Source organism: Centropristis striata, chromosome 11, assembly GCF_030273125.1.
Source record: "Centropristis striata isolate RG_2023a ecotype Rhode Island chromosome 11, C.striata_1.0, whole genome shotgun sequence".
Lineage (NCBI taxonomy): Eukaryota > Metazoa > Chordata > Actinopteri > Perciformes > Serranidae > Centropristis > Centropristis striata.
The window spans coordinates 26,355,816-26,381,331 of record NC_081527.1 but is presented as its reverse complement, the minus strand read 5'-3'; the positions used below and the strand labels follow the sequence as shown (position 1 = coordinate 26,381,331).

Genomic DNA, 25,516 nt, shown 5'->3' with positions numbered 1-25,516 from the left:
GCCGAGATGCTGCGTTTAATGTTTGGTTTGACATTGTAGCCGTGAGAGGAGCGAGGAGCTGCTGTTTGTTCTGTCGGGTAATTATCAGTTTAATGAGTTTGTTTGAGATGTCTGCAGAACAACACGAGCACCCAGCTCGACAAATTACAGCTATTTCATCCAAAGACTGTTTGAATCGGGCTGGCCACTTTCAGTGGAGCCTAAGCTGTGACTAATTACTTACAAACATCACACATTTGGTTTTTTTTTCTTTGAGTGGATTTTTCTCTGCAGAGCTGCTCACTGAGAGCTGAAGAATGTAACCAACGTCATATCCTCTGTCAGTCACACTGAGGTTCAAAACTAACCAACAGTATATCCACATGATCTAATCCACTTTATTCTTTATTACTTTTATTACTTTATTCTCACTTTATTATAAGTGAGAACACCTGAAATGATGCAAACCATGCCTCACTGGACAGGAAAACAGTGTTAATGCAACAAAGAAAAGTCAAAAATCCTTTCAGCTGGCCTGATCATCTGACCGCTGCTGTTGCATGACTACCAAGGCCTGTAAAAATGCATTTGTCACCAAATTTGGGAGAATTTGGACAATCTTGCATATACATTAGTTCGCAAAAAAGTGTTAGATGAAAAATTTGCAGTGTACTTCAGTGTTTCCTCTAGGATTTTTTTCAGCAGCGGGGATGAAGGGTTATTTGTCCCCTGGATGGTGTGTGCGTGAAAATATCAATCAGCAATTTAGAAAGCATAAAAAATGACACTCAACTGGAAAACAAGCTTTAGAACCAGCTAGTTTTAGGACTAGTACAGTATTTTCTGAGACTATGATGGCGGTGGAGGCTGACTGGCCTCCGTGTGCTTTGTTCTCTTCCGGTAACGTTAGCAGCCATCCGCTTTAACAGGCAGTCTAACCTCACTCAGTCTGGAGTAATGCTAACAGAGTGCTCGCGCTGTTGCCGTTGTCATGACATCATGGGGTGGCTGTAGCTCGGTTGGTAGAGCGGTCATCCACTGATTGGAAGGCTGGTGGTTTGATCCCTGACCATGGCAGCCTACATGTCAAAGTATCCTTGAGCAAGATACTGAACCCCAAATTGCTCCCGATGCTGTGTTCATCAGTGTGGTGGCAGGTGGCACAGTTTAGGGAAGCCTCTGCCACCAGTATGAATGTGTGTGTGAAAGGGTGAATGAGCACAGTCTGTAGTGTAAAGCGCTTTGGATAAAAGTGTTTGAGGGCAGTGTTCCATTCACAGAACCAAAGTAGTACTGACCAAAGGCTTAGAATTATTTTTTTAATTTTGCTATTTTAACTAAATTAGGACTATATTGAAGTCTAAGGTTGAGTTACTTTGTGATTGCATGACAATACCAACTCAAAACATGTTTAATGCAACACTTTAATGTTAATATTAGTTCACTTCCTCTGCTGCTATTTCAGCAAGATATCCAATCTAAAGAACAGAATATGTCACGTGTCAGCAATCACGACACGTACGTATGTATTGTGGCTCGTGGTACAAAGCGAATCGTTCTAAAAATTATTTATACATAGTTCACAGTTCCTGGTGAGGCTCTAAAAGAGTTAACTATCCATCCGAGTCTTGCAAAGCTCCAACTGTCAGCTGCCTCACACTGTAAAAAAATGTCTGTAGATTTTATGGTGAAAAACAGCTAAACCACGACAGTAAAAGACCATACAATGATAATTTGGTTTCAGTAACAATTAAACACCATAAATGTATATATCAGCCAAAACAGTGTTTTTTATTTTTATTTTTTTTTAATACATTAATTCACTATAAAATATACTGGCACTGTGTTTGTAACAAAATTATACTGTAATATATATACAAGCCATCACTGTAATTTTTACATTTATTTTTGGTAGAAATACTTTTTCTCACTGTTAAATGTACTAAACACCATATCTCTAAGAGAAATATACTGAAATATTTAATGGTAAAATCTTTAATTCATGCAGTATTTATGAAGTATTTTTCTTGTCAATTATATGTCAGAACAGCGTTTCTTTCGATGGAAAAACTTTTGATTTTTTACGGTAAAATATGGAATAAAATGACAATCTTGAACGAGAAATCAACAGTGCTAATAAAATGTTACCGTAATATTAGAAAATGTTGCACCGTATTCTTTATGGTAAAGGTCTGGCAACCACAGCTGCCAGTGTTTCACCGTAAAAACAACAGTTTTTTTCTACAGTGCACTAAGCCTGTGAGCGTGTGAATTAGGCTTCATTAATGTCCAGACGGTGGCGTTTTTGGCTTCCAGATCCACAGCTTGTAATCAAAGTTTTCACCAAATGCCACAGATCTGTTCAGAAAGTTTTTTCTGCTGACAAACAGACGAAAAGAGAAGCTGGTGGGTGGAGGTGATAAATCATCCTGTAAATAGATTATACAAAGGTTTTTATAATCAATCCACCAATGACACATTCATTCACAGAACAGCGGTTCTATTTTTATGCTGCCCACTGTGTGTGTGTGTGTGTGTGTGTGTGTGTGTGTGTGTGTGTGTGTGTGTGTGTGTGTGTGTGTGTGTGTGTGTGTGTGTGTGTGTGTGTGTGTGTGTGTGTGTGTGTGTGTGTGTGTGTGTGTGTGTGTGTGTGTGTGTGTGTGTGTGTGTGTGTGTGTGTGTGTGTGTGTGTGTGCGCTGCTGCTAGTCATTCACTGTTTCCACATTTATCTGCCAGTTAACTTCATCACAAGAAATTGGCAGACTGCGACAGCTCGAAGTGTCTCTCCCTGCACTCCGTCTCAATAGAAGAGACACTCATCAGTCCACACTGAAGCCACTGACTCAGACTCACAGGGGAGGTTATTTATAGCCTGCAGCCAGATGTGCCACACATACAGCCGCTCGTTGCCCAGTTGATCTGTGTTTCTGTTTGTCTCTTCAGTCTTCTTCCCATTTTCTTCTCTTTTTAAAGTTCTCTAATTAGATTTGTGAACAAGATCCAGATAATGAAGTGTTCTTGGACAGTGTGGAACTAAATTAAATCATCAGATTTCTTTAAAATGTTCTCACTAAACCATGAAACAAGTTAACACTTCTGAAATGGGCTCCACCAACCAAAAGTCATCTCTTTTCTAAAACTTTTGTCGTCCGTCGCTTGTGGTTTCACACACAGCAGTCACAGATGGCCGGTGAAGTATTGGCTCCTTTTCTAACAGAAGAACCTTCATTAGTTGGCACACAGGGATTTTTTTTACACTTCATATTAAAAGAAGACGTTTGTGGTTCATAATAATAATAATAATAATAATAATAATAATAATAATAATGCATTTTATTTATATGCGCCTTTCAGGACTCTCAGGGTCGCCTTACAATAAACAATTAAAAATAAAACAATAATAATAAAAACAGCAATGGCACTAATAATAAACAACAATAAAACAATTACAAATAAAACAATAATAAAAACAACAATGACAGTCATAATAAACAACACTAAAACAATACAGACAGAAATTGGCAACATTAATACAATTATTAATATATATTAGGGGTGTAGGGCACAAAACATACAGAAAGAAAAATGATCATAAATAAAAATGAGAAGAAAAGATCCTGCCTCAGTGCAAATCTGAGCTCTAGATTCCCCAGATTTTCTTCAGTCAAGATTATTTTTCCATTTTTAACAAACAAATCTACACTCGTTAAATTAAATTTAAAAAAAAAAATCAAATTAGCATGAAGTGGAGGCCTCGGGGGTCTGAAGCCCTGTGGGTACATGAAACCAAAACTTTAATAACTTATTTTTCAGTCCTTTAACCCAAAACTCGATTTGACACATTTCATTTATCATCTGAATTATGTTGCAGCATGCTAATTTGTCATTTGTCAATAAAAAAATACACAATATTTTATTTCATATATGTAACTCACAACACAACCACATTGGCTTTGTATAACATTAGTTGAAACATGTTCAAAGTTCTCCCTGGAATAAGAGATAACTGATAATAACCATCTTATTATTATCTCATGACTTATTCTGCCATGAGATAACCAAAAATTTCATATTTTTGTATTTAAAAAAGGAGTTAATAACCTGCAGTCATGCACATCTGAGAGAAGGCCCACATGTGGTGAGCAAAGATGGATGATTAAATATTCCATAACTGTCACTGACATCAATACTGTAAGCAAGACACACTTCACAGCTGAATTTCCCCACTGCAGGACGAATAAAATAAAATAAAATAAAAAAATATCAAATAAAATAAATCAAATGCCATGACAATCCGTTTATCTTTCGTTCTTTACATTTTCAATTGGCAATCAAAAATCAAATAATGAAAAATTGACAGGTTATTTTGTTATTTGTTTTTTATTATAACACAAAAAACAAAAAAAAAAGCTTGTTTTTTCATATTTCAATATTAGGCTCGGATCAAAAATACGAAATGGAAAAACAGGGAACCAGGACTGAATTTGATTTTAATATTTAATTGGTCGGGTTTACGTGATCTGGAAGTTTGACTACGTCAAGTGAGCCGTCATTCTCTTCTCCGCAGTTTCGCTTCATATTGGGGCTGTTGGTTTGAATTTCAAGAGTTGAATATAAATCAAACAGTAAAAACAAAAAATCAATAATAATAGAATGCTGTAATTATTATTCTATGACTTTCTGCTCTGACCTGACCTCATCAGAGTGTCTGACTCACGTCCACCACAATGTGTTCCACTTCAAATGGCTCTTATAATATTCACAATTAATATTTGGACAATATTTGATCTTATGGGTTAAATTGTGCCAAATATTGTCTGTTTCCTTAATTTGTTTATTTCTTTACTTCACTGATTGACATTCTGATTGTGGCATCTGCAGTGAGCCTGTTTCTTCACTCTTTAGGTTCAGTATATCTAATGTAGTTATTTGTACTTTTGAATATAATTTGAATATTAAAAATATAAATGAATGAATGAATTTGAATGTGATTAAAAAGGAAGAGTGACAGCTCCCCTTTGTATGATTATAATGTCATGATTTGAATAATACATTATAATATAAATTGTGTCATTATGAGAAGATAATTAATTGGCCCACATGCATTTATCACGAACCCTCGTTTATATTTTTTCACCTTTTACCTCTGGAGGTAATTTACCTTCCTCTGCACCGGAATCTGCATCCAGTAGACATAACATTTACTCTCCTTTCAGCTCTGGTTTTGGTCCCCACCATCTCCAGCGAGTCTGTCAGCTGTTTCAGAGCTGCTGCACAACGTCAGATTTAGAGTCTTTATTGTCATTGCACGGTAGTATAAAAAAATATGTTAGCACAACAAAAATGAGGCACAGCTCTCCCGTCAGTGCAAAAAAGAAATATTAAATATTAAATATTAAATACATTTTATTTCATTTTATTTGACCTTTATTTCACCAGGAAGTCCCTTGAGATTGCAATCTCTTTTTCAAGGGGGAGACCTGGCCAAGGTTGGTTGTCAGTTACAAATTAAAATGACAGTCACAAAACATGGGAACATGTAGTGAAAACAGCAAAAAGAAAAATAGGCAACACACACATTATACATACAGAAAGGTACAGAATCCAACTCAGGTAAAGCAATTGCACTTTTTAGTAACATGGACCGTTTTGTTTTTTTTGTTTTGAATTTTCCTAGGGATACTAGGTTTGTAAAATGTAACACAGTTTGCAGATTATTCCAAGACCATGGGGCAAAGTAGAAAAAGGCTTTTTGCCCCACTCAGGTAGGACTCTTGGAACATGGCAGGTGATCCATTAGAGCAGTAGTTCTCAACCTTTTTTAGTGGCGTCCCCCAATTTAACATGCATGTTGTCCGTCTGTTCGCTCACTGAACAGAATCTCACAGTTCAGATCATACAAACTCAGTTGATTCGACGAATTTTGGACAAATAAACAGCTAGCACATCTCTCTGTCTTTGCATTTATATATTTTTTTATATTTTATTGTCACCTTTAATCTAAGTCCTTTGCTATAAGTTCAAAGGTCCATTCTGACCTCCTGAGTGTGTAACAGTCAGCTTCAAGCCAGAGACTCCTTGGAAAGTAAGAACTTGATACTTTGGGATTTGTCAGAAAAGACACAAACTGACCCAAAAAATAATCAAATTGACCACAACAAGACACAAAATGACCAAAAAATAGACACAAAATGACCAAAAAAGACACAAAATGACTAAAAACGACACAAAATGACAAAAAGAAACACAATGACTAAAGAAAGACACAAAATGATAAAAAAGGAAACAAAATGACCAAAAAGACACAAATTGACCACAAAATTATAAAAAAGACACAAAATGACCAAAAAAGACAAAATGACCAGAAAAGACACAAAATGACCAGAGATTTTGGTTCAAATTTGTCAACTTCCTATGGATTCATTTCTGTCTCTGTTCAGCATCTTTCAGTCTGTCCTTACATAACATGCATGACTCCTTTTTCTCCACACAAACTTGGCTATCAGTCTGATTTTTCATTTTATTTTAATTAACAGAAAAGCTGCCAGGAACCTAGCCTGGGTATACCCAGACTGCCTTGCGCATTCGATTTAATTTCAAACTGCCAAAGGGTCTGGAAACCAGGGAGGTTTCTTAGCCCTGTTTTAGGGATCCAATCACAGAACGGGGAGGGACGGCAAGACAATGACACGTATTACTCGGCAGACGGAAGCTTGTAGTTTTCTTACGGATCCAACATGGCTGCAGCAGACGCGAAACTCTCTTTAGCTGTAGATGGTGTTTTAAATAGTTTAGAGCGAAAGTTGAAAGGCGAAAGGTCTCTCGCCGGCTCCACTGTCCCCCGGCTCGTAGCGAGATCACCGGTAGCGGGGCTATTAGCCACTAGCGGCGCTAATCACCGACGCTACCATAACTCCGGTCATCTCACTACGAGCGGGGGGACAGCGGAGCCCCCAGAGACCTGCAGCAGCTTGTTTATTGCCCATAAAATCAGTGGATGTGTGTGGCTGAATGACATGAGGGGGAATAAAGCGTGAAAATAAAAAATCTTGCAGAAATCGAGAACTGGAGAAGCAAAGCAGCAAGCAACACTCTCTCACAGACACACACACAACAAACATCCATTTCTGTTGCTCTACTACGTCATCTGGTATAACTGATACGATTGGCTAAGAGCTACCTACACGCTTTTGATAGACATTCTAAGCGCCCAATAAACGGCTCCGGAGGATCGTAAACCAGGCCTCCTCTACGGAGAAATGAACGGCTGGTTTCCAGACTAAATCTCATTTGAGATTAGTCTGGTGTTAGCCAGGCTACCAGGAAACCTGAATACAAACAAAAGACACAGGTGTCTATGGAAATGTACCATTTTTTAAAACCATTTATACACACAAAAACAGCAGAAAAAACAATAAATAATAAAACTACAAAACAGTCTACTTCCATGTAAATGAAAAATAGTAATAGTTTTCATTGTTGAAAGAAAATTCAAATTTTAAAAATGGTCTAGAAACATATATTGCACACTGTGAAAGCTCCTATGATTCACTTTCAACTGGCTTTCTCAGCTTGTCTACATATCATATATAAATATAGTTATTACTGTAAATAAAACAGAGGGTTAAGAAGGTAACTTGTACAGTTTTTTCAACATAGTGAAGCAAGCCTTATTTAGATAATACAATCCTGACCTTGGTTTCAGCTTTTTTACAAGGTTCTCTATGGGTTTTATAAGACAAATTCTCATCAAGCCAAAAACCCAGATACTTAAATGATGACACTTTTTCAATTTCACCTCCACCTTGTGTGTAGAGATTTACATTACTTTTGCTTTGGGACTGTGTCTTAGTAAAGGTCATGAATTTGTTTTTTTTTTGCATTTAGAGCTAACTTGAGGCCACATAGTGAGATCTATATAACCAAACAAGGCATGCACCTACCAAACAAACAAACAAAAAAGGACACCACACACAAATCACAAAGTAAGGGACTGTAAACAGGACTGAGACACATGGCAAAGCTGCAAATGACTGCGAACACTGCACACATACATTGCACACAAAACATTGCACTTCTGGATACTGTCCCTGAAAGCACCAGAAGGTCATCATTTGATCCATTTCTAATATTAGAAATATTGACAAGTGCAACTTTAATGAAACTTTATGCTGTGAATATGCATTAAACTTCCCTGCAGCAGCTGCCTCAAGGCACACAGGGGAGATTTATGATAACCGTTCAGCACAAATGAGAACTGAGGGGAAACAAACCCCCGGTGTGCCCGTTAACAGGCCGGGAAGGTGTTCGTCATCATTACCTGAGTCAGGAAACTGCACATGCCAGGGTTTCTGATCGTTTCCTTCAAACCGTTTCTGTGTGCTTTTCTCTTGACAAACTGTCACCAGCTGACAAGAGGGAGGTGTCACTCATGGTGGGGATACGGGAAATGAAGCAGGACCCTAGGAACTCAATGTCAACGGCTTCATGAAGGTGTAATATTTTGCACTTTTCATCACTTGAAATCAAAACTTCTCAAACTTATTAAATGGTTTCAGGCGATCCAACTTCTTGGCTCGAGTCTCCAAAACCGTCTGCCTGCTTCCCCTCAAAGAGAGGCCCGACTAATAACAACTATTTATACTTTATTAAGATGCCATTGAAGGTCTCTGACAACAAGTCTGTGTACTTTTGCCGAAGGGGCACGATGGCTCTCAAACTTAATTCATGAACATATCAGGAACGATGAGGTTCGGGTGAGGTCACAATATAATAATAGAGCATGCCTATGAAACAAAGATTTGTTTACAAAGAGTTCAATGGATAAAAATGTGTCAAAATTATAATTCAAACACACACCAAACTGCATTTCTGTCCCCCAGAAGGTGGGATGACGCTTTACTGGTCCATGATAACTTCTGGGTCACAACAAAAAAATCTGCATTAAACTTTTTTTAATTTTGTAATTTACAGAACTTTGAACTTTGTGTGGATGAACTTTCTCACTATACATCTGTCATTTCCAAACAATATATTATCATTATCATATTTCTAAATTGTAATCAGGAAACGGGTTGTTTCTCAATTGAAAACTCAAATCCGTTGCCCGCAAAGTACACAAGCCATCAAAAAAGTCCCAGTTTGTACATTTCAGGCTGCTGCTGCTGGCTGAGCTCAACTTGCAAAAACAAGCTGCTGTTTTGATTAAATATGAGTAGAAATATTATAATCCTGTTATGTATCATTATATTAGTGGCATCACTTGGTCTTAAAATTATAATAATATTGTTTATCACAATAATTTCTGGGACAATAGATCATCTAACAAACAATAACATCTCCAACCTAAACAACAGAATAGACCGTTTGTCAGTACCACCCTTTAATGGCTAAAATAATTAAACAACGCATATTTTTTTTGGTAATTTTTTTGCCGTTTTGTGTATTTTTTTGTCATTTTGTGTTTTTTTTTGTCCTTTTGTATGTATTTTTTTGTCATTTTGTCAATTTTTTTGGTCCTTTCGATGTATTTTTTGGTCATTTGTGTCTATTTTTTTTTCATTTTGTGTATTTCTTTTTGTCATTTTGTGTATTTTTTGGTCCTTTTGTATGTATTATTTGGTCATTTGTGTCTATTTTTGTCATTTTTGTGTATCTTTTTTGTCATTTTGTGTATTTTTTTTGGTCATTTTGTATGTATTTTTTTTAGTAATTTTGGTCAACAGTATTAAATGATATAAATGACGGAATTGAAGTAGTTACGAGGGCAACGTGAGCAGTGGAAGCTAAGTAAAAATGGAAGTTGCGTTAAAACTTTTGTTTTCACGTAGGATATGAACCCTGTTCTCCTGGGAAAAGCCTGCTGTTTATAAGGGGAGACCGGTCTCCTAACAACAATAGTTATCGTGACAGGCCTGTCTCGTTTGGAAATCTAACACAGTTTGAACAAATTTACAGTAATACTGTCCTCATCAGCAAATAGTGTAAATTCTTTAAATGAACCGCGAACCAGTTTTATCGTAAGTTGCAACTAAGTGAAGCCTCCGAGTTCCCTGGCCACGGCTCAGACCTACAGGATGTGTGTTCCAATTTTCACTTTGACAACATAATGAGAAAAATGTCATAATGTAAAAATGTTTTTAATTGACTTGTATGTTTCCAAACGCTCACTGTGCTTCTGCTCCACAGAGTGAAAGATAATAAAGAGCATGTCTGTGTAAATGGGTTTTTAGTCTCTACCACTTGTTTATATCATCAGTATGCACAGATAAAGTAAAACCAGTCCGTTTCACAGGACTTTTTAATGCCTCTTCCTCTTTTTATTTTTATTTTTTTAATTCAGCTCTTTAAAACGGCCTGAGGGAAGAGAAACAAATGGTGCTGCTGTTTGTGTCACCCTCTCATTTTGTCATTGTGGAGAATCCTAAGTGCTTCGCCACGAGGCGTCAGTGAGCCATGGCGCCTGTTGCTTTTTGATTAGTGTTATTTATATGATGAAACTTAGCTGGAACCAGAATTACCCCCTCTCCACTTAAAGCACTCATCCTCTCCACGTGAAAGGCTTCAGTCCCTGTTCAAGGGAAATGGAAAATTCCACAAATGTGTTCAAAATGCTTCTTTCACAAGTAGAAGTGCTGAAAATGATCCAGACGCATAAACCTCAGACCACTTGACGGATTTTATTTAAACCTCTCTGGAATAAATATCTCTTATTTATTATCATGTGTTCAGTAGCATGGCTGTATGTCTGCCATTAACATCTCTTACTTCGGGAACAATGTTTTCATGATCTAAATAGTTACACACTAATATAACATTTGTCATAATCAAAAGACAATTCATTGTCCCAAATGCACATATAACAATGTAATAAATCCTTGTTGGTAATGCTTTGAAAAATCGACATCCAGAAATTTGTGTCTACCTGATAAACACAATATTCACCCTCCATTTAGCTCTAGTTTTGGTCTCCACCGTCTCCCGAGGGAAATGGGGCTGAAAAAGTGTCCAGATACACAAACCTCAGACCACAGATGTTATTTGTGAAGCAAAACCAGGTTTTCCATCGTATTCAGTTGGCAGACGCTTTTTATCAGCCAGGTGTCATGGAAAAATTGTAAGTAAACCTCTCTTGAATAAATATCTTTTAGCCTGGAGGGATGTCTGCATATCCACCATTAATCTCTCTAATTACTGAAACAATCAGCCCAACTTTTCCCGCACATCTATTACTTTCTGCTCAAGGACCCCACAGGTTTCTTCGTTGTTCTGGCCGGTAGTGGTCAACACCAGCTTCAGCTATATAATACAAGCATTTCTGGCATTCAGCTAAGCTAAAAACAAGCCCTATCTCATCTGTTGCGAGACACATTTTGGCCTATACATCACATGTGAATTGTGAGACTTTTCAGTCCGGAACCCTGTAAGTTTGACAGCAGAATCACATTTGTGTTTATTAATGTCAGTGTAAACGACCCCACCTTTCCATCATTAACTGAGGATGAAATAAGCAACAATGCTGCTGGATATCTGTTGTGGAAGTCCCACATTCGTCAGAAAACTAAGTACCATCATGTCTAGATTAATAACATGATCCAGAGGTGCACACAGCTCAGTGACTTTCTTCACCTTCTCCAGGACTTGTGTCTGGATTACTGCCAGTCTGTGCGACTACAGCGATATGAACCCAAAATAAACAGATTTAGCTGTGATTTAATTGCAATATATGGACCAAAAAATATGCCAAAATAACTGCAACATGATGCAGATGTGTAAAAAGTCTGAATACATGCTTCAGGACGAGTTCAGTAGCAGCAGAGTAGAGCAGTTTGAACCAAAAATAAAGTGATTTAGCTGTGAAATGATGATGAAATACAACAATATCATGCTTCATGATGTCTGTCTGCAAGACCCCAAGAAACTACTTATAAAATGCTTGTTTTCTGCATGGAGTTCAGGACAATCTGCATAGATCTGCACTCAGCTGAGTGCATGTTTTTACTTGGCTTTGTTTTGCTTTATCAATTTAATATAATGTAATTGAAATTGCCTCGATATGATAATTAGAACCAACCACAAAGTACAGCTAAGACTGATGGGAATTCATTAGTACAACTTGATTAAATTTGGTAACAAATATTAATGTTCCCCTTAGGATAAATTGTAACAATAATAATCTGAAAGATGTTCTGATTCCTAATTTCCATTGAATCTAGTACAGCTAAAAAATATATTCTTAATCTGCTTCCTATAGTGTGTATATATTAGGACTTGGCGATATATCAATTTAAAAGATATATATCGATACATTTTTAAATATGACATGGAATTAGACCGTATCGCATATATAGATATAGTTACATTTTTGTTTATTTATATATACTGTAAATGCTGCCCTTACTAGGGCTTGTCATACTTAGTTTTTTGTAATGGTGTTATTCTTTTCTCATATAGATATACTTATTTCAGAAAGAGATTGGCATATGTTATCATAGGCTATTTTTATTTAACATATTTTTTTTATTTAAATGTGCACTTTATGGAGCTTTGATTTAGGAAAAAAGGTACTCCTGTTGTTATACAGTATTTATGTTCACTTAAACGGTTTCAGTAAAACTACTTGTGACATGTCATATTTGACTTTGACTGAACATTTGCTCTCACTTTGTGATAAAAATATCGGGATGTATATTATATATCAATTTTCAGCCTAAATATATTGGAATATGACTATTGGTCCATATCGCCCAGCCCTAGTATATATTGTTTTATAAATAAATCCAAACCAAATCCATTCAGACCTGGGTCATAAATCGAGTTCCCCCTCACAATTACAACCCAGTAAATCTCCTCTGCTCTGTGTTTAATGCATGGATCCCCTCCTGTGAATGTGAGGGGAAGCCATTCTCCTGTGCACCAGCTGTGCACATCCTTCCATCTGAGCCATTACCCACGGGAAAGGTTAGGTACCAAATGGGCAGAAATTACAAGGTAGAGCGGCGGACTGTTGGTCACCAATGCCGAACCACGCCGAGGCAATTTGTTGCAGTGGACAATGATAGGGTAGCGAGCAGCGGCGCTGCAGCACAGCTGACTGTGAGGAGCCTCTCCAGAGGACACTTTGCGCTTGTTTGGAGCGAGGAAATTACAGGCTGGACAAAAGGGGGTGGCTCCCTGACGGTTATTATTATTATCGCCATTGCTTCCAGTTCATCCCCGATGTACGAATGTGATGGTATTTTTACTCCGAGTCACTGGAAATGTTCTGTATGTCATTGTGTTCCTGGTGCCATTCAGATTTTTTCTTTCTGTCTTTTGTTTGAGAGGTGAAAAGTCAATTAGCAGCTACACGGCCGCTCTCAGCTCTGATTGGAGGTATTTCAACATCAATGGAGGGTGTTAAAGGTGGATTGAGGACAGTTTTACATGTTTTAAACCAGGGATGGGCAACTTAAATACTGGAGGGGGCCACAATTTTTCATCAACACTACCACATTGCCACATATAGGACCATGCACTTAACCAGATATGATGAAACTGCAATTTTAAGTAACTTAACATATTTCATGCTCAAATGCATTTATGTCAGTATAAATAGGAATGCAAAAGGTTTGAAGCAAATAAAAAATAATCACTTACTGTGATTTCTTTTTTTTTTCAGTGCAAGAACAGCAGACCAACATTAATTGCAAGAAGTAATTTTGTACATTTATACACTGCACTTTTAAGATTTCATGCTCAAATGCATGGAGTTGTACTGAGGGCCACTTCAAGTGAGGGTGCGGGCCGTATGCGGCCCCCGGGCCTCCAGTTGCCCATCCCTGTTCTAAACCAACTCTGAGTATCTGCCAATACAAAGTCCATACTGAGACTGAAGCTGAACCATTTGTTTACAATAAAATCACAGTATTTCATTTTGTAAAACAGTTGCTGCCTTTTTAACATAGACATGTTAACGTAGACATGTTTATAGGGAATGGACCGTTGGGTTATGGTCCGTTTGAATCATCAAGTTCCCTGTTATGTCCATTGTCATATTTGTTTTTGAGACCAGGAGAGACCACATTTGGACTGTGCTGCGCGAGGACGGATGTATCTAAAAATAAACTGTTAACGCTAATTACCCACCAGAGAAACTGAACAGTGACTCCTTGGAGAGTCTTTTAGTCCGACCGAACACTGAACGAGATATTTTAAATGAACAAAATGTTGAAATAAACTTTAATGTTGTGAAAACACAATGAAAGGGTCAAAGTTCTGTTTACATATCCACAGTGCCGTGGATAATAATTGTTCTGCTTGACTGTTTGTCAGCACCACCCATAATGACATATTCGTGGTTGTAAAAAAAACTGTTTCTGTGATTTTAGGCTACAAAAACCATTGACCTAGGTTTAGTGCAAAACCTGGTTAGGTGTTCGAGACAGTTTAAATAGGAAATGAGTGATGTAAATGCTATAAGTGAAGTAGTTTCAAGGGTGACGTGAAACATGAACGCACTCTGCTACACTTTAAAAGCTTATTTTCAGAAATATATATATTTATATATATATTTTATTCTACAGATACTGTGACTGACATTTTTATTTATATGAGTTGTTTATATCCTAAATGCATGTATTTCTCTCATTGTTAATAAAGATCTGAAAAAAAAGATGGTGATTTGAGACACGGAAGTTATGTAAAAAAAAAACATGATTCACAAAATGTAAACCCCAGAAGTTACGCAAATTGTCTTGAAGAAAATTTAAACTATAATTTTGCCACCAGAATGTTCTCTGAGGTAATAAATCAAGTGAGATAGATAGGACCGGACGGTGGAGACCCCTGCTGGATGTTTGAGCAAATTCAGGTTGAACACACTTCCTGTTTGCTTCACTGCTCAGACCATTTTGCCACCTGCTTTTTATGGCGTTATAAAACTTCGGGCTGCAACATTTTCTAAGGTGTTCAAAGAGAATTGAAAATGTAGCTTTGATAAACCTTTGCCAGCAGTTTCATGATCAGAAAGTAGCAACATACAGACAGCAGTCAGGCTGTGGCTGTTCAATTAAAGATCAAGACTCATCATTAATTCCAAATGTGCCAGTTGGAATTGATTTTAATCTGGGTGTCATTTCACTATTAATTAAATAAAAGAGAGGATAATGAGTGTATTTGTAATTATACCACTTGGAGTAGCAGGAGCTGGATAATTAAATCATTTGTCAATTACTTTAAGCTTTCTGTTTCCACTTGTGTGCTGCTTAATATTCACCCACTTTCAAGCACAACAGCTGATAGTCTGGTGGGAGGCCTGCTGTAGCTGGTAGATTATCGGTTATTGTGGCAATAAATACATTATAGCTGAGCCCCCACACATTTTGTTTGTATGTGTGTAGACTTTTCCCTTAAATAGAATTTTGTGGATATATATTTAATTTTTCTGTTTTTAAGTGATTTGTGCTTATGTTATTTTAGTTATTTTCCAGAAATGTAATGTGTTTTTTTTTACAGGGTTTTTACCTACATGTAGTGCAAATGCCATAAAAAAGTAAATGGCTTTTATTACAAATATTAACCATAAAATAGATATTGGAATTTGTAAATAATTATAATGGGCCACTGTAGATTATTTTACAGTATTATTCAATTGCTAAATGGTCTTGAATGTTAAAACAACGAATTCTATGTGAAAATGCAAAAAATGCATATCATATTGCTGAATGTTAAATTAAGGCTTTCTAACAGTAAAACTTTCAATTAAATGTTTAAACAAATGTCAAAAGAATTTTTAAAAAATTTTCAGAGGCAGTATTTTTTTTTCTCTAAACGGATATTCAGTGTATATTATCTGTATAGACATGATCTCTAAAGTTATTACATTTCTTTTCACATAGGGACTTATTAGGTTAGATTAATAATGATTTAGCTTTATTAGAAAAAAAAGAAAGAAGCAATATTAACAAGAAAAATAAATTATTATTAACACTCAAAAAATTGAGAACAATATATACAAAATAAACAGCTGAAAATTGCACTATTACCTTTGAAAAATATTTATATTGGACATATTTTAATCTTTATATATAATTTATTCATATTTTTGTGCTTTATACTCCGTCCCCCTTGCTTCCTGCTTTGCTTTCACACTTTGTTACGACCAAAATTGACTACTGTAAACCCTCCTGACGGCCTGCCAGCCTGCACAATAAAACCCCTTCAGATGATCCAGAACGTGGCGGTGCTCCTGGTCTACAACCAGACAAAAAGGTCACATGTCACACCGCTGCTCATTGAGCTCCACTGGCTACCTGTTGCAGCCCAAAGCATCAAATTCAAATCTCTAATGCTGGCCTACAAAGTTGTCTCCTACCTCACGACCGTTGCGCTCTTCCAATGAACGGCGCCTGGTTCTGCCACCTGTTGGTCCAAGGCAATCCAGACTCTTTGCACTTCTTGTTCCCCGTTGGTGGAACCACTACCAGTTCCTACCAGAGGAGGGACGTCCCTCGCTACCTTTAAAAACCTCCTGAAGACCCAGCTCTACAGAGAGCATCTTCTGTCCTAGCACCACACCACAATTCAACTCCTTAAAGACTCCTCACTAGCACTTATTGCTGCACTAATGGCTCTTATTGCACTAGAACTTGATTGTTCCCCTTTTTTCCTGTAAGTCGCTTTAGATAAAAGCGAATGACTAAATGTAAATGTAAAAAAAAAAACTTCCACTACAATAAAAGTAAATTTCATGTCCTGTCATGTGAACACTTCAATCATCCAGTAATCATCATGTCTCATTCTGTAGACTAACGGCTTCTCCCTCTCCTCCTTGCAGTTTGTAAAGTTTGCCAACATTGAGGAGGACACGCCGTCTTACCACCGCCGATACGACTTCTTTGTGTCCCAGTTCAGCGCCATGTGCCACTCCACTCATGAAGAGCCCGAGACCAGAACCAGGTGAGGAGACACTTCTCACAGACACCGCAACACAACTCTTTAAAGAAGCCTTTTTAGACTTCACTCTCTGCGCAGCAGCTGCTGTTGATTCTTGATAATTTTACAGGATTTTCTTGCAGGATCTTCTGTATATATTTCTGCTGCTCTATCTCCATGTTTGCAGGTATTTTATCAGCTTTTCCTGACAGCGTGGGATCACTCAGGGTTCAATTTGGGTTATTGTTGCAATAAACACGTTATAGCTGAGCCCCCAAGCATTTTGATTACGTTTTTTTACTTTACCCTTAAATACAAATATGTGAATTAGAGCTGCAACAATTATTTGATTGATCTAATTGATGATTAAATTAATCATCAACTATTTTGATAATGGAATAATTGGTTTGAGCAGTTTTTAAAGACAAAAGCCAAAATTCTCTGATTCTGGTTTCTTTGTTCCTTTATGACAATCAACTGAACATCTCTTTGGTTTGTGGACAAAACAAGAGATAAGATGACATCATTAACCGTTTAAATAATCGACAGATTAATCAATAATGAAAATAATCGTTAGTTGCAACCCTAATGTGAATATATATTTGTATTGTTTCTGTTTTTTAAGTAAATTGAGCTTTTACAAAATCTGATATTTATAAGATTATAAGATTATTATATTTGAAATATATATTTCTGCTCCTCTATCTTCATGTTTGCAGGTATTTTATCAGCTTTTCCTGACAGCATCAGTTCAATTTTAGGTTTCTTCTTTCTGTACATGCTAGGTTTTCAGTGATACATAGACAACATGTAAATGTATGTGACATTAAAATCCAGAATCCAAACAGAGCAGATCGCACTGATGGCACATCTTTAGGACTTTAAATGTTCGATGGCATCAGTGTAAGGTGGCACATACCTGTTTTCTTATGTAGAATATTTAGACCTTTTCACATATTAAATATTTAGACGTCCATCACCAATAGGAATTGCACTGGAGCTCAAAATCTAATATTATATTTATAATCAGACACTTTCTGGCCTCATCTGACTTAGAGAAAGTTCATGACTGCTGGAAGTCATTGCATTTCACAACTGAGTATTTCCTGTGTCCTGCTGCAATATGCATCCAAACAGAAGGCAGAAGTTAATGCTTCTCCTTGAAAAGAAGATGTTTGATTAGATTTTTACTTCTTTCTTTAAGGTAGAGTCTGGGAAAACAGCCTGCCAGTGGACCTTGAGTTAACACTAGGCTGCAGAAATAAGACCATATTCCTCCAATCCTTGACTCCTCACGCTCGATTCCTGTGTGAAATCAGTAAGATGAAACACAGCTGATCGGTGCAGAATCTCCCCAGTACATTTCATTGCTTTTTAAAATCCTCATTGTTCAAAACAAGATGACTAACTGATTACTGATTATAGAGAGGAGCTGCGAGTGTAGACTGTTTCCTCCCTCTTCACCATTCTGTGATTGTCTTCATTTTAAAAGCACTAAACTAATCTAAATATTGTTGCAGAAGCTCGGTGGTTCATGACAAAATGATGAATTGTTTAATTTCACTCCTCAGCTCCCTGGAGCAGTTGTTAGTATCGTTCACGTTCATGTGAAAACAGCTGATTGATCAGCGATACAGCAAATAGTTCCTCTGATTAGTTCTCTTCACAGGGTGAAATGTGCTCAAGTCTGAGGAATCAGGTGCTCTGGTGTCTCTGGATAAAATGCAGTCACATTTAGTATTCTTCTTAACCAGATAGTGTATCTGTCCACTGCTGCATCTTTTTGGATTATCATCATCTGCGCCTACGACACCTGCTCTTTGAAACATCCTCCTCTCTTAATGCAGAGATGGATGATCCAGCTGGGGGAGGGGCTGGAACACAATCCCCTCCAGGGCAGGTCTCATCTCACTACACAATTAAATATATCTCCTCCTGATATCCATATTTCAAGGATCTTCCCCTCCCACTGAGACCACACCGCCCCCACCGGAGAGCCTCGCCGCCATCGGGTTAAAATACAAGCCTTTAAAAACCATATGAAGACAAAAGCTTAGCTTAAATGCTGCAATCATGCCTGTAATGTCTTATTGTGAAAAGAAAATCCTTGTTTATTGCTGTGTCACACACTGTAAAAAAAAAATATAATGATAAAAAGATATTGGCACTGTTGATTTCCCGTTTAAGATTGCCATTTTATTCCATATTTTACCGTATAAATAAAACGTTTTGCCATATATAATTGAAAAGAAAATACTTTATCAATGCTGCATAAATTAAAGATTTTACCATTAAATATTACAATATATTTCTGTTAGAGATATGATGTTTAGTACATTTAACACTCACAAAAGATAAATGCAAAAATTACAGTGATGGCTTGTATATATATTACAGTATATTGCCAGAGTATCTTACAGTAGAGTAATGTATTTAAAAAAAAAAAAAAAAAAAAAAATACTGTTTTGGCTGATATATACCTTTACGGTGTTTCATTGTTACTGAAACTGAATGAACCCATTCATTATTTTACGGACTTTTACTGTCCTGGTGTAGCAGTTTTTCACCGTAGGATCCACAGACATTTTTTACAGTGCAACAGTTAAGTCAGACACAACAGCACAGGTTACATTTAAATGTAGTTTTGGGGTTAATTTCAGGTATTTTGGAAGAAATTAAAACAGATGCAGCCATCACCAATCTGAGGCTGAGGGAAGATGATCATTGCAGAGTAATTGGTGATGCACAGCAATCTTCAGAGACAAGGGCAGAATACATAAAGGAGTAAATCCATACGGTGAGAACTTGGGGAGAATAATAACGTGTTGGTGCATGAGAAACGTAGCAGGAAACTCTGAGTATCCTGAGACAAAAGTCTGAGATAAAAAAGAACCAATCAGAGCCTAACAGTATATGGAAGTAATGTTTATACCATGGTTTAGTGCGGTACCGATATTTTGTTGCAGCCTCGAACTGAAAATGATGATCTGTTACTGCTGATGTCAAGACAGTGTCCAGTTTTTTAGGTACACTTATCTTAAACTAATACTGACTTCATAAACTCAGTAATTATTCCTGCAACAAGGTGTGTAGTTTTTTCATGTCATTTTTAAGCATTTATGTTTATCATTATCATTTGAGATTGTTGTTTAGGTGTTAGAGTCATTTATTCATGTATTTATTACCAACTCTACATGTAGTTTTTATGCATATAGCTTTTGAATTTTTTTATAATAGTTTTTTTCTTTTTTTAGTGTTTGTATGGGTTGATCTGGGGGGCTAGCTGTAGGTTCAGCCACGGATAAAGTTTAATAGAATTCAGTTGAGCTGCTACCAAATGTATTATTTGCAGAAATGCAGAGAATAAAAGATCTTGCATGTGAATTGTTGCACAAATAGTGAGCTTTCTGTTAAAGCCAGGAAATATCCAGTGAAAGAGCAAGCCACATTTTAAAAGATCTGGAAAGAAGAGCAAAAAGTGATTATGAGTGGGCTCTTAATTAAATTTTTTAGACAAAATACTACAACTGTCAAAGTTAACACGATAATAAATGGTAGTTGGTGAAATCAGTAAGCCATGCAGCAGTAACATGTGAACGGCAAGAAGAAACAAGCCTCTTTGAGCAGAAATCAATAAAGAACATCTTTTGAATGGCAAGTTAAGCCTCAACAAACCAAAGTTATCTGTAGTTACTGTCGATGTGAATGAGTTACCATGGAGACGACCAGTCTCAGATACCACAGAGAGACTCCTCCCCCTCGCCCCTCGCAAACACTTTGTTTTGATTCCGCTTAGCAAAAGAGAATGCTTTTCATTCATTCATTCATTCATTCATTCATGGACAGGTCTCCAGACTGTCACAGGACTGACACATAGAGACAGACAATCACGCTCTCATTCACTCCTACGGGCAATTTAGAGTCACCAATTAAACCTGCATGTTTTTGTACTGTGGGAGGAAGCTAGAGTACCCGGTGAGAACCAACGCTGACATGGGGAGAACATGCGAACTCCACACAGGAGAATGTTTTTGTAATATTTTATTATCCCCATGTGAGCTTAGACGGCTACACTGAGTGAGATGATTCACTTTAAGTGTGAAGGATCCAGAGAAGGATTGTATTTAACTGACCATTGAACCTGTTGTACAATGTGTCTGTTGTTGTGATGATGAGGTCAATCATTTAGTGTAGAGCTGTTTAAACAGGATGTTTAGTGTTCAGTTGGACACTACATGGTGTTGGTATTACTGAGTCATGTTACATTCATCTGGTGTTTCTTGTTGGGCCTCACAGTTTGCCATGTTTTGCTTTCAGCATATTTTTTGAGCATGCAGTACCTTTGAGGTTATCCTGGACAGTATTTATGGCGTCATATTTGAGTCATAAGTCACGGAAGCGATAACACATCTGCGTGCAGATCTCTCTACGCGCAAAAATTATTTCATGTTACGCACACAGATTTCAACTGCCGCGCGCACTTGTTTGATCGTTGCACACATATTTAGCAACCGAGTGAAGCAGGGGCAGGCGCTAGCAAGTGTGTATATATATATATTTTAAAAAAAGGGCTTGGATCCGAAGATCAAACAAGTGCACGCTGCAGTTGAAATCTGCGCGTGTGACACAAAATAATGTATGCGCGACTTATGACTCAAATATGACGCCATAAGTATTTCTCATTCTTTTGGATTGTTGCAATAATAATAAACATGCATTTGTAAGAAGCAGCATATGTGTCCTGTGTTGACAAGAGTATTAAAACTTGAAAAATATCCTGTTAAGATACATTTAGAACATATGAAAAATGTGCGATTAATCGCAAGTTAACTATGGACGATCATGTGAATAATTAAAAATTAATTGACAGCCCTAAAAAACACCTATAGAAGCAAATTATAACACTTGTTTTTTGTTTTCTGTAGTAACAGAAAAATATGGCTCTGTAGGGAGCCAGATGTCATACAAAGACTATTTTTCATTGTTTTGAAGGCAGAAAGAGAAACTCCAGATGCATTGTTCGGCTGGTAAAAATAGCTGTGTGGCGGCGAGGCTGTGACACCTTCTCCCTCTGAGACGCTCGCCCTCTGACTCTAATACCAACAAGCAAAAACTTAAAACAAAACCTCAACACTTCTCTCTCTCATCCATTGAGAAAATAACTTTACTCCTGCAGCATTACTGCAGTTATATGAGGGAGTGAGTGCAGCAGCTGAGGCCTGGGTGTGCGTGTGCAGAGATGTGTGAGCATATTTGTGCATATAAATTAAGTGTTATCTCCATTTGTATGTTTGTGTGTGTGTGTATGTGTGTGTGTGTGTGCGTGCTGCTGTCGGTTGGAGTGTGTGGTACGGTGAGAGCCAGAGGACGCTGGGATTATTTTCGAGTTGGCTTGATACCTGGCAGCCGCTGCTCTGTTAACAGTATGACTTCTCACTTTGCTTTGCTTTTTTTTCTCCTCCTGTATTTCATTATTCCATTCAGCGGCGTCTCGCTGCAGGTGGAGAGGAATTCCCAAATAGAATTTCTCTGGTGGTTATTGGATTAGGCCTAAAGCAAGGTCACACACACTGTTTTTCATATTATTGCTCATGCAGTTGTTCCAGTCAGAAACGGAGAGCAGAGACAGAAATAGGAAATGGTGAAGTCAGACTCGATGGGCTCTGATTGGTGCAGAGACCAATCCAGACCCTGTGGAGGCTCTTCAGTCTGGCAGATTGGAGAGACTGGTGTGTGTGTGTGTGTGTGTGTGTGTGTGTGTGTGTGTTTCTGTGTGTTTCTGTGTGTGTGTGTGTGTGTGTGTGTGTGTTTCTGTCTGTCTGTCTGTCTTTGTGTGTCTGTCTGTCTGTCTGTCTGTCTGTCTGTCTGTCTGTGAATGATATTGAAGTGTTATTACGATGAGTTCTCTGCAGTTGGAAGTGGAAGTTGAAAAAGCCACAGAGCGTGTCAACCCTGCAGATTCAGGACCATGGAAGAGTCACTTTTTAGCAACATGGCTAAAATAATTGCAGTCAGTTGGTAGTTTGGTGCATTTGTTGTTCCAACAATTAAATGAATCCTAAATACTTCGGGGCCCCCTGACTTTACATTGACACCTTACGTTACATTGTCATGTCATACATGTAACTCTTTGAGTTGCAGGGCAAATTCTAGTTTTTTATCTATACCAAAATTTTGCATTGAAATGAATTGGACGACCGAAAAAAAAATGAGCGAAAAAGAACAATGATTGGAGATTTTTAAACATCTACTTCTCCAGCATAATTTCACCTAGAGACTCCATTTAAACTTTAAACAGTAGACACAAGTCTTGTGTATCGGTGTATTAATCCACGTTTCGATAGGTCATATAGTTTTTTATCAATCCGTGTTCAATGACCATGATCATTTTTGAAGAAATTCTGAGATTATAATGGGTGTGTATTGCACGGAATGTTCATGTCACATTGTGTGACATCATCGCCAGAGTGAAGAGGGAGAGAAAAAATTGTCAAAAAATAAATTTGAAAACTGCGCACCAGGCAGCAAATTCCACTCTACAGAAATTATTTATACATAGAAACGTAGGAAAACTTGTCTTGTCACTCACAATCCTCTGGTAAAGCTGTCAGAGTTATAGTTTGGGCGTAGGACGCACAGATGATCCACCAACACGTAACAACAGCCCCATTGACTCCAATATTAAAAACGCAGGAAGATTTCTGCAGAAAAGCATATTTAACAGTTTTTCAGATCGCTCTTACAAAGCTATTTCTTCATTTTTCTTTACTAAAAACATATGTAGCTGTTCAGAAATAACTCAGGACGCTCAAAGTGAAGTCGGATCAATGATAGGTATTATGGTTTTGCCAAAAATGCTTTCTGTTCGAGGCCAGAAATTCTAGTCTGTCCACCTGTGGCTGCTGTCACTGTTCCAAACATTCTACAGCAGCAGTTAATTCTGTTGATTGCTCTGCTCTGATTGGTCGACAAAGCCTGATCCTTTGATGTGTCTCTTACATCAAAGGATCAAAGGATCTTACTGATTACAGTTACAGATACACGGACGCACGCACACACACACAAACATGCGCGTGTAAGCGCGCACACTCCTCCAGGTCTGTCTGTCTGTTGGTCCGTCTGCTCTTTCTTATCGAACATCTCCCTGGTTAAGTTAAGTTTAGACAACTAAAAATACTTCTGTTCATGGAGACAGAAGACAAATCTCAGTCTTGCACACACACTAATCCAAAGGACAGTATCATGTGACAATACTTCATATCAGAAAACAACATCTGAACAAATGAGCAGTGTTGTCTTCATGCTCCGAAGGACAGTCACACTTGCATAAGCACAGCAGATCTTTGTTTAAAGAAAATACAATCATGTTGGAACAAACAACCATTGATGCTCCTTTTCCAATTAGGATGTTTTTTTGTTTTGTTGTTTGTTCTATGCAGGCGTGCTTAGTACTATTAGATACCTACCACATAATAAACTCACTAAAAAAACATACTTAATATTACTAGGAGTGAATACTAAAAGGATGCGGACAACACCCAAATTACATGCATCTGTAAGAGTCTTAGTAATCCCATCCTTAACCAGTTTTAGTATTTTTTGGAGCTCTTGTCCCAGATATCTAACACTTCTGTGTCTCCCTGTCAGGATCCGTGTGGCAGGGATTAAAGGCCTGCAGGGTGTGGTGAGGAAGACCGTGAACGATGAGCTGCAGGCCATCATCTGGGAGCCGCAGCACATGGACAAACTGATCCCGTCCATGCTGTTCAACATGCAGGACAGCGAGGACCTGGACAGGTACACACACACAGTAATACACATAGAGTTCAGTCTGGGACAGCTGGAACCAAAGTCTTTACTGGAAGTCATTATTCTGCAGTCTGAGAGTGGAAATGGGTCGCTCTTAAAAGAAAATATTTGATTTTCTGAGGTGATTCTAGCTCGGAGATGACCTTATTAATGGGCCAAATTCTCAACACACAGAATCTCCCTGTCAATCAATTATACATGCAGAGCTGGCACCTTTTCTCTCCAGGCAATCAGGGAAGTAATCTACTTCTCCTGCAACATCAAACTCTTCTCCACCTTCAAGAAAAAGAGTGCTTGTTCCCCGGGCAGCTCACATTCATATCCCAGAATTCACCTGACTGTTTTATCAAAAATGTTCCTAATCACACAGGATCTACAAAACATCTCTAGTTACAATACCTTCTTTTTGTTACCCCGCGAAACATATTTTCTTTGAAAGATAAGCAAAAATACACCATTCATCATAGAAAGAAACTGTAGAAACAGGCATTATCATGTGAATTTGAACTTTCCAACAGCCCTCAAACAGATCATAGGTTACATCACTGTTTTAAAAAGTGACCAAAACGAAGCTTAAAAAAGTGATATTTCTGTTAGAATCACTTCAAAAAAATATATTTACACAGAGCAGAGAGAAGAGGACAGGAGAGCCTGGAAACATGACAATACTTCAGTATGTACAATATGTGGAGAACTGTTAAACAATCATGATACTTGTGGGCACTTGGAAAAGTCTTTATATATAAATGATGTTTATTATTATTTATTATTATTTTTAAAAAAAAAATCATCAGATAAATTTAAATTTTTGTG

At 37.5% G+C, this 25,516-nt stretch overlaps 1 protein-coding gene across 2 annotated transcripts in view; it reads left to right on the top strand.

Annotated features, from left to right (window-relative positions):
- Positions 1–25,516, top strand: part of efr3a (EFR3 homolog A (S. cerevisiae)) — a 186,311-nt gene that overhangs the window by 81,058 nt on the left and 79,737 nt on the right. For both annotated transcript variants that reach the window (XM_059345426.1, XM_059345425.1), the window contains 2 exons: positions 16,797–16,918; positions 24,542–24,691. In XM_059345426.1, the coding sequence (XP_059201409.1) occupies positions 16,797–16,918; positions 24,542–24,691 (272 nt within the window). The remainder of the gene's footprint in view (positions 1–16,796; positions 16,919–24,541; positions 24,692–25,516) is intronic.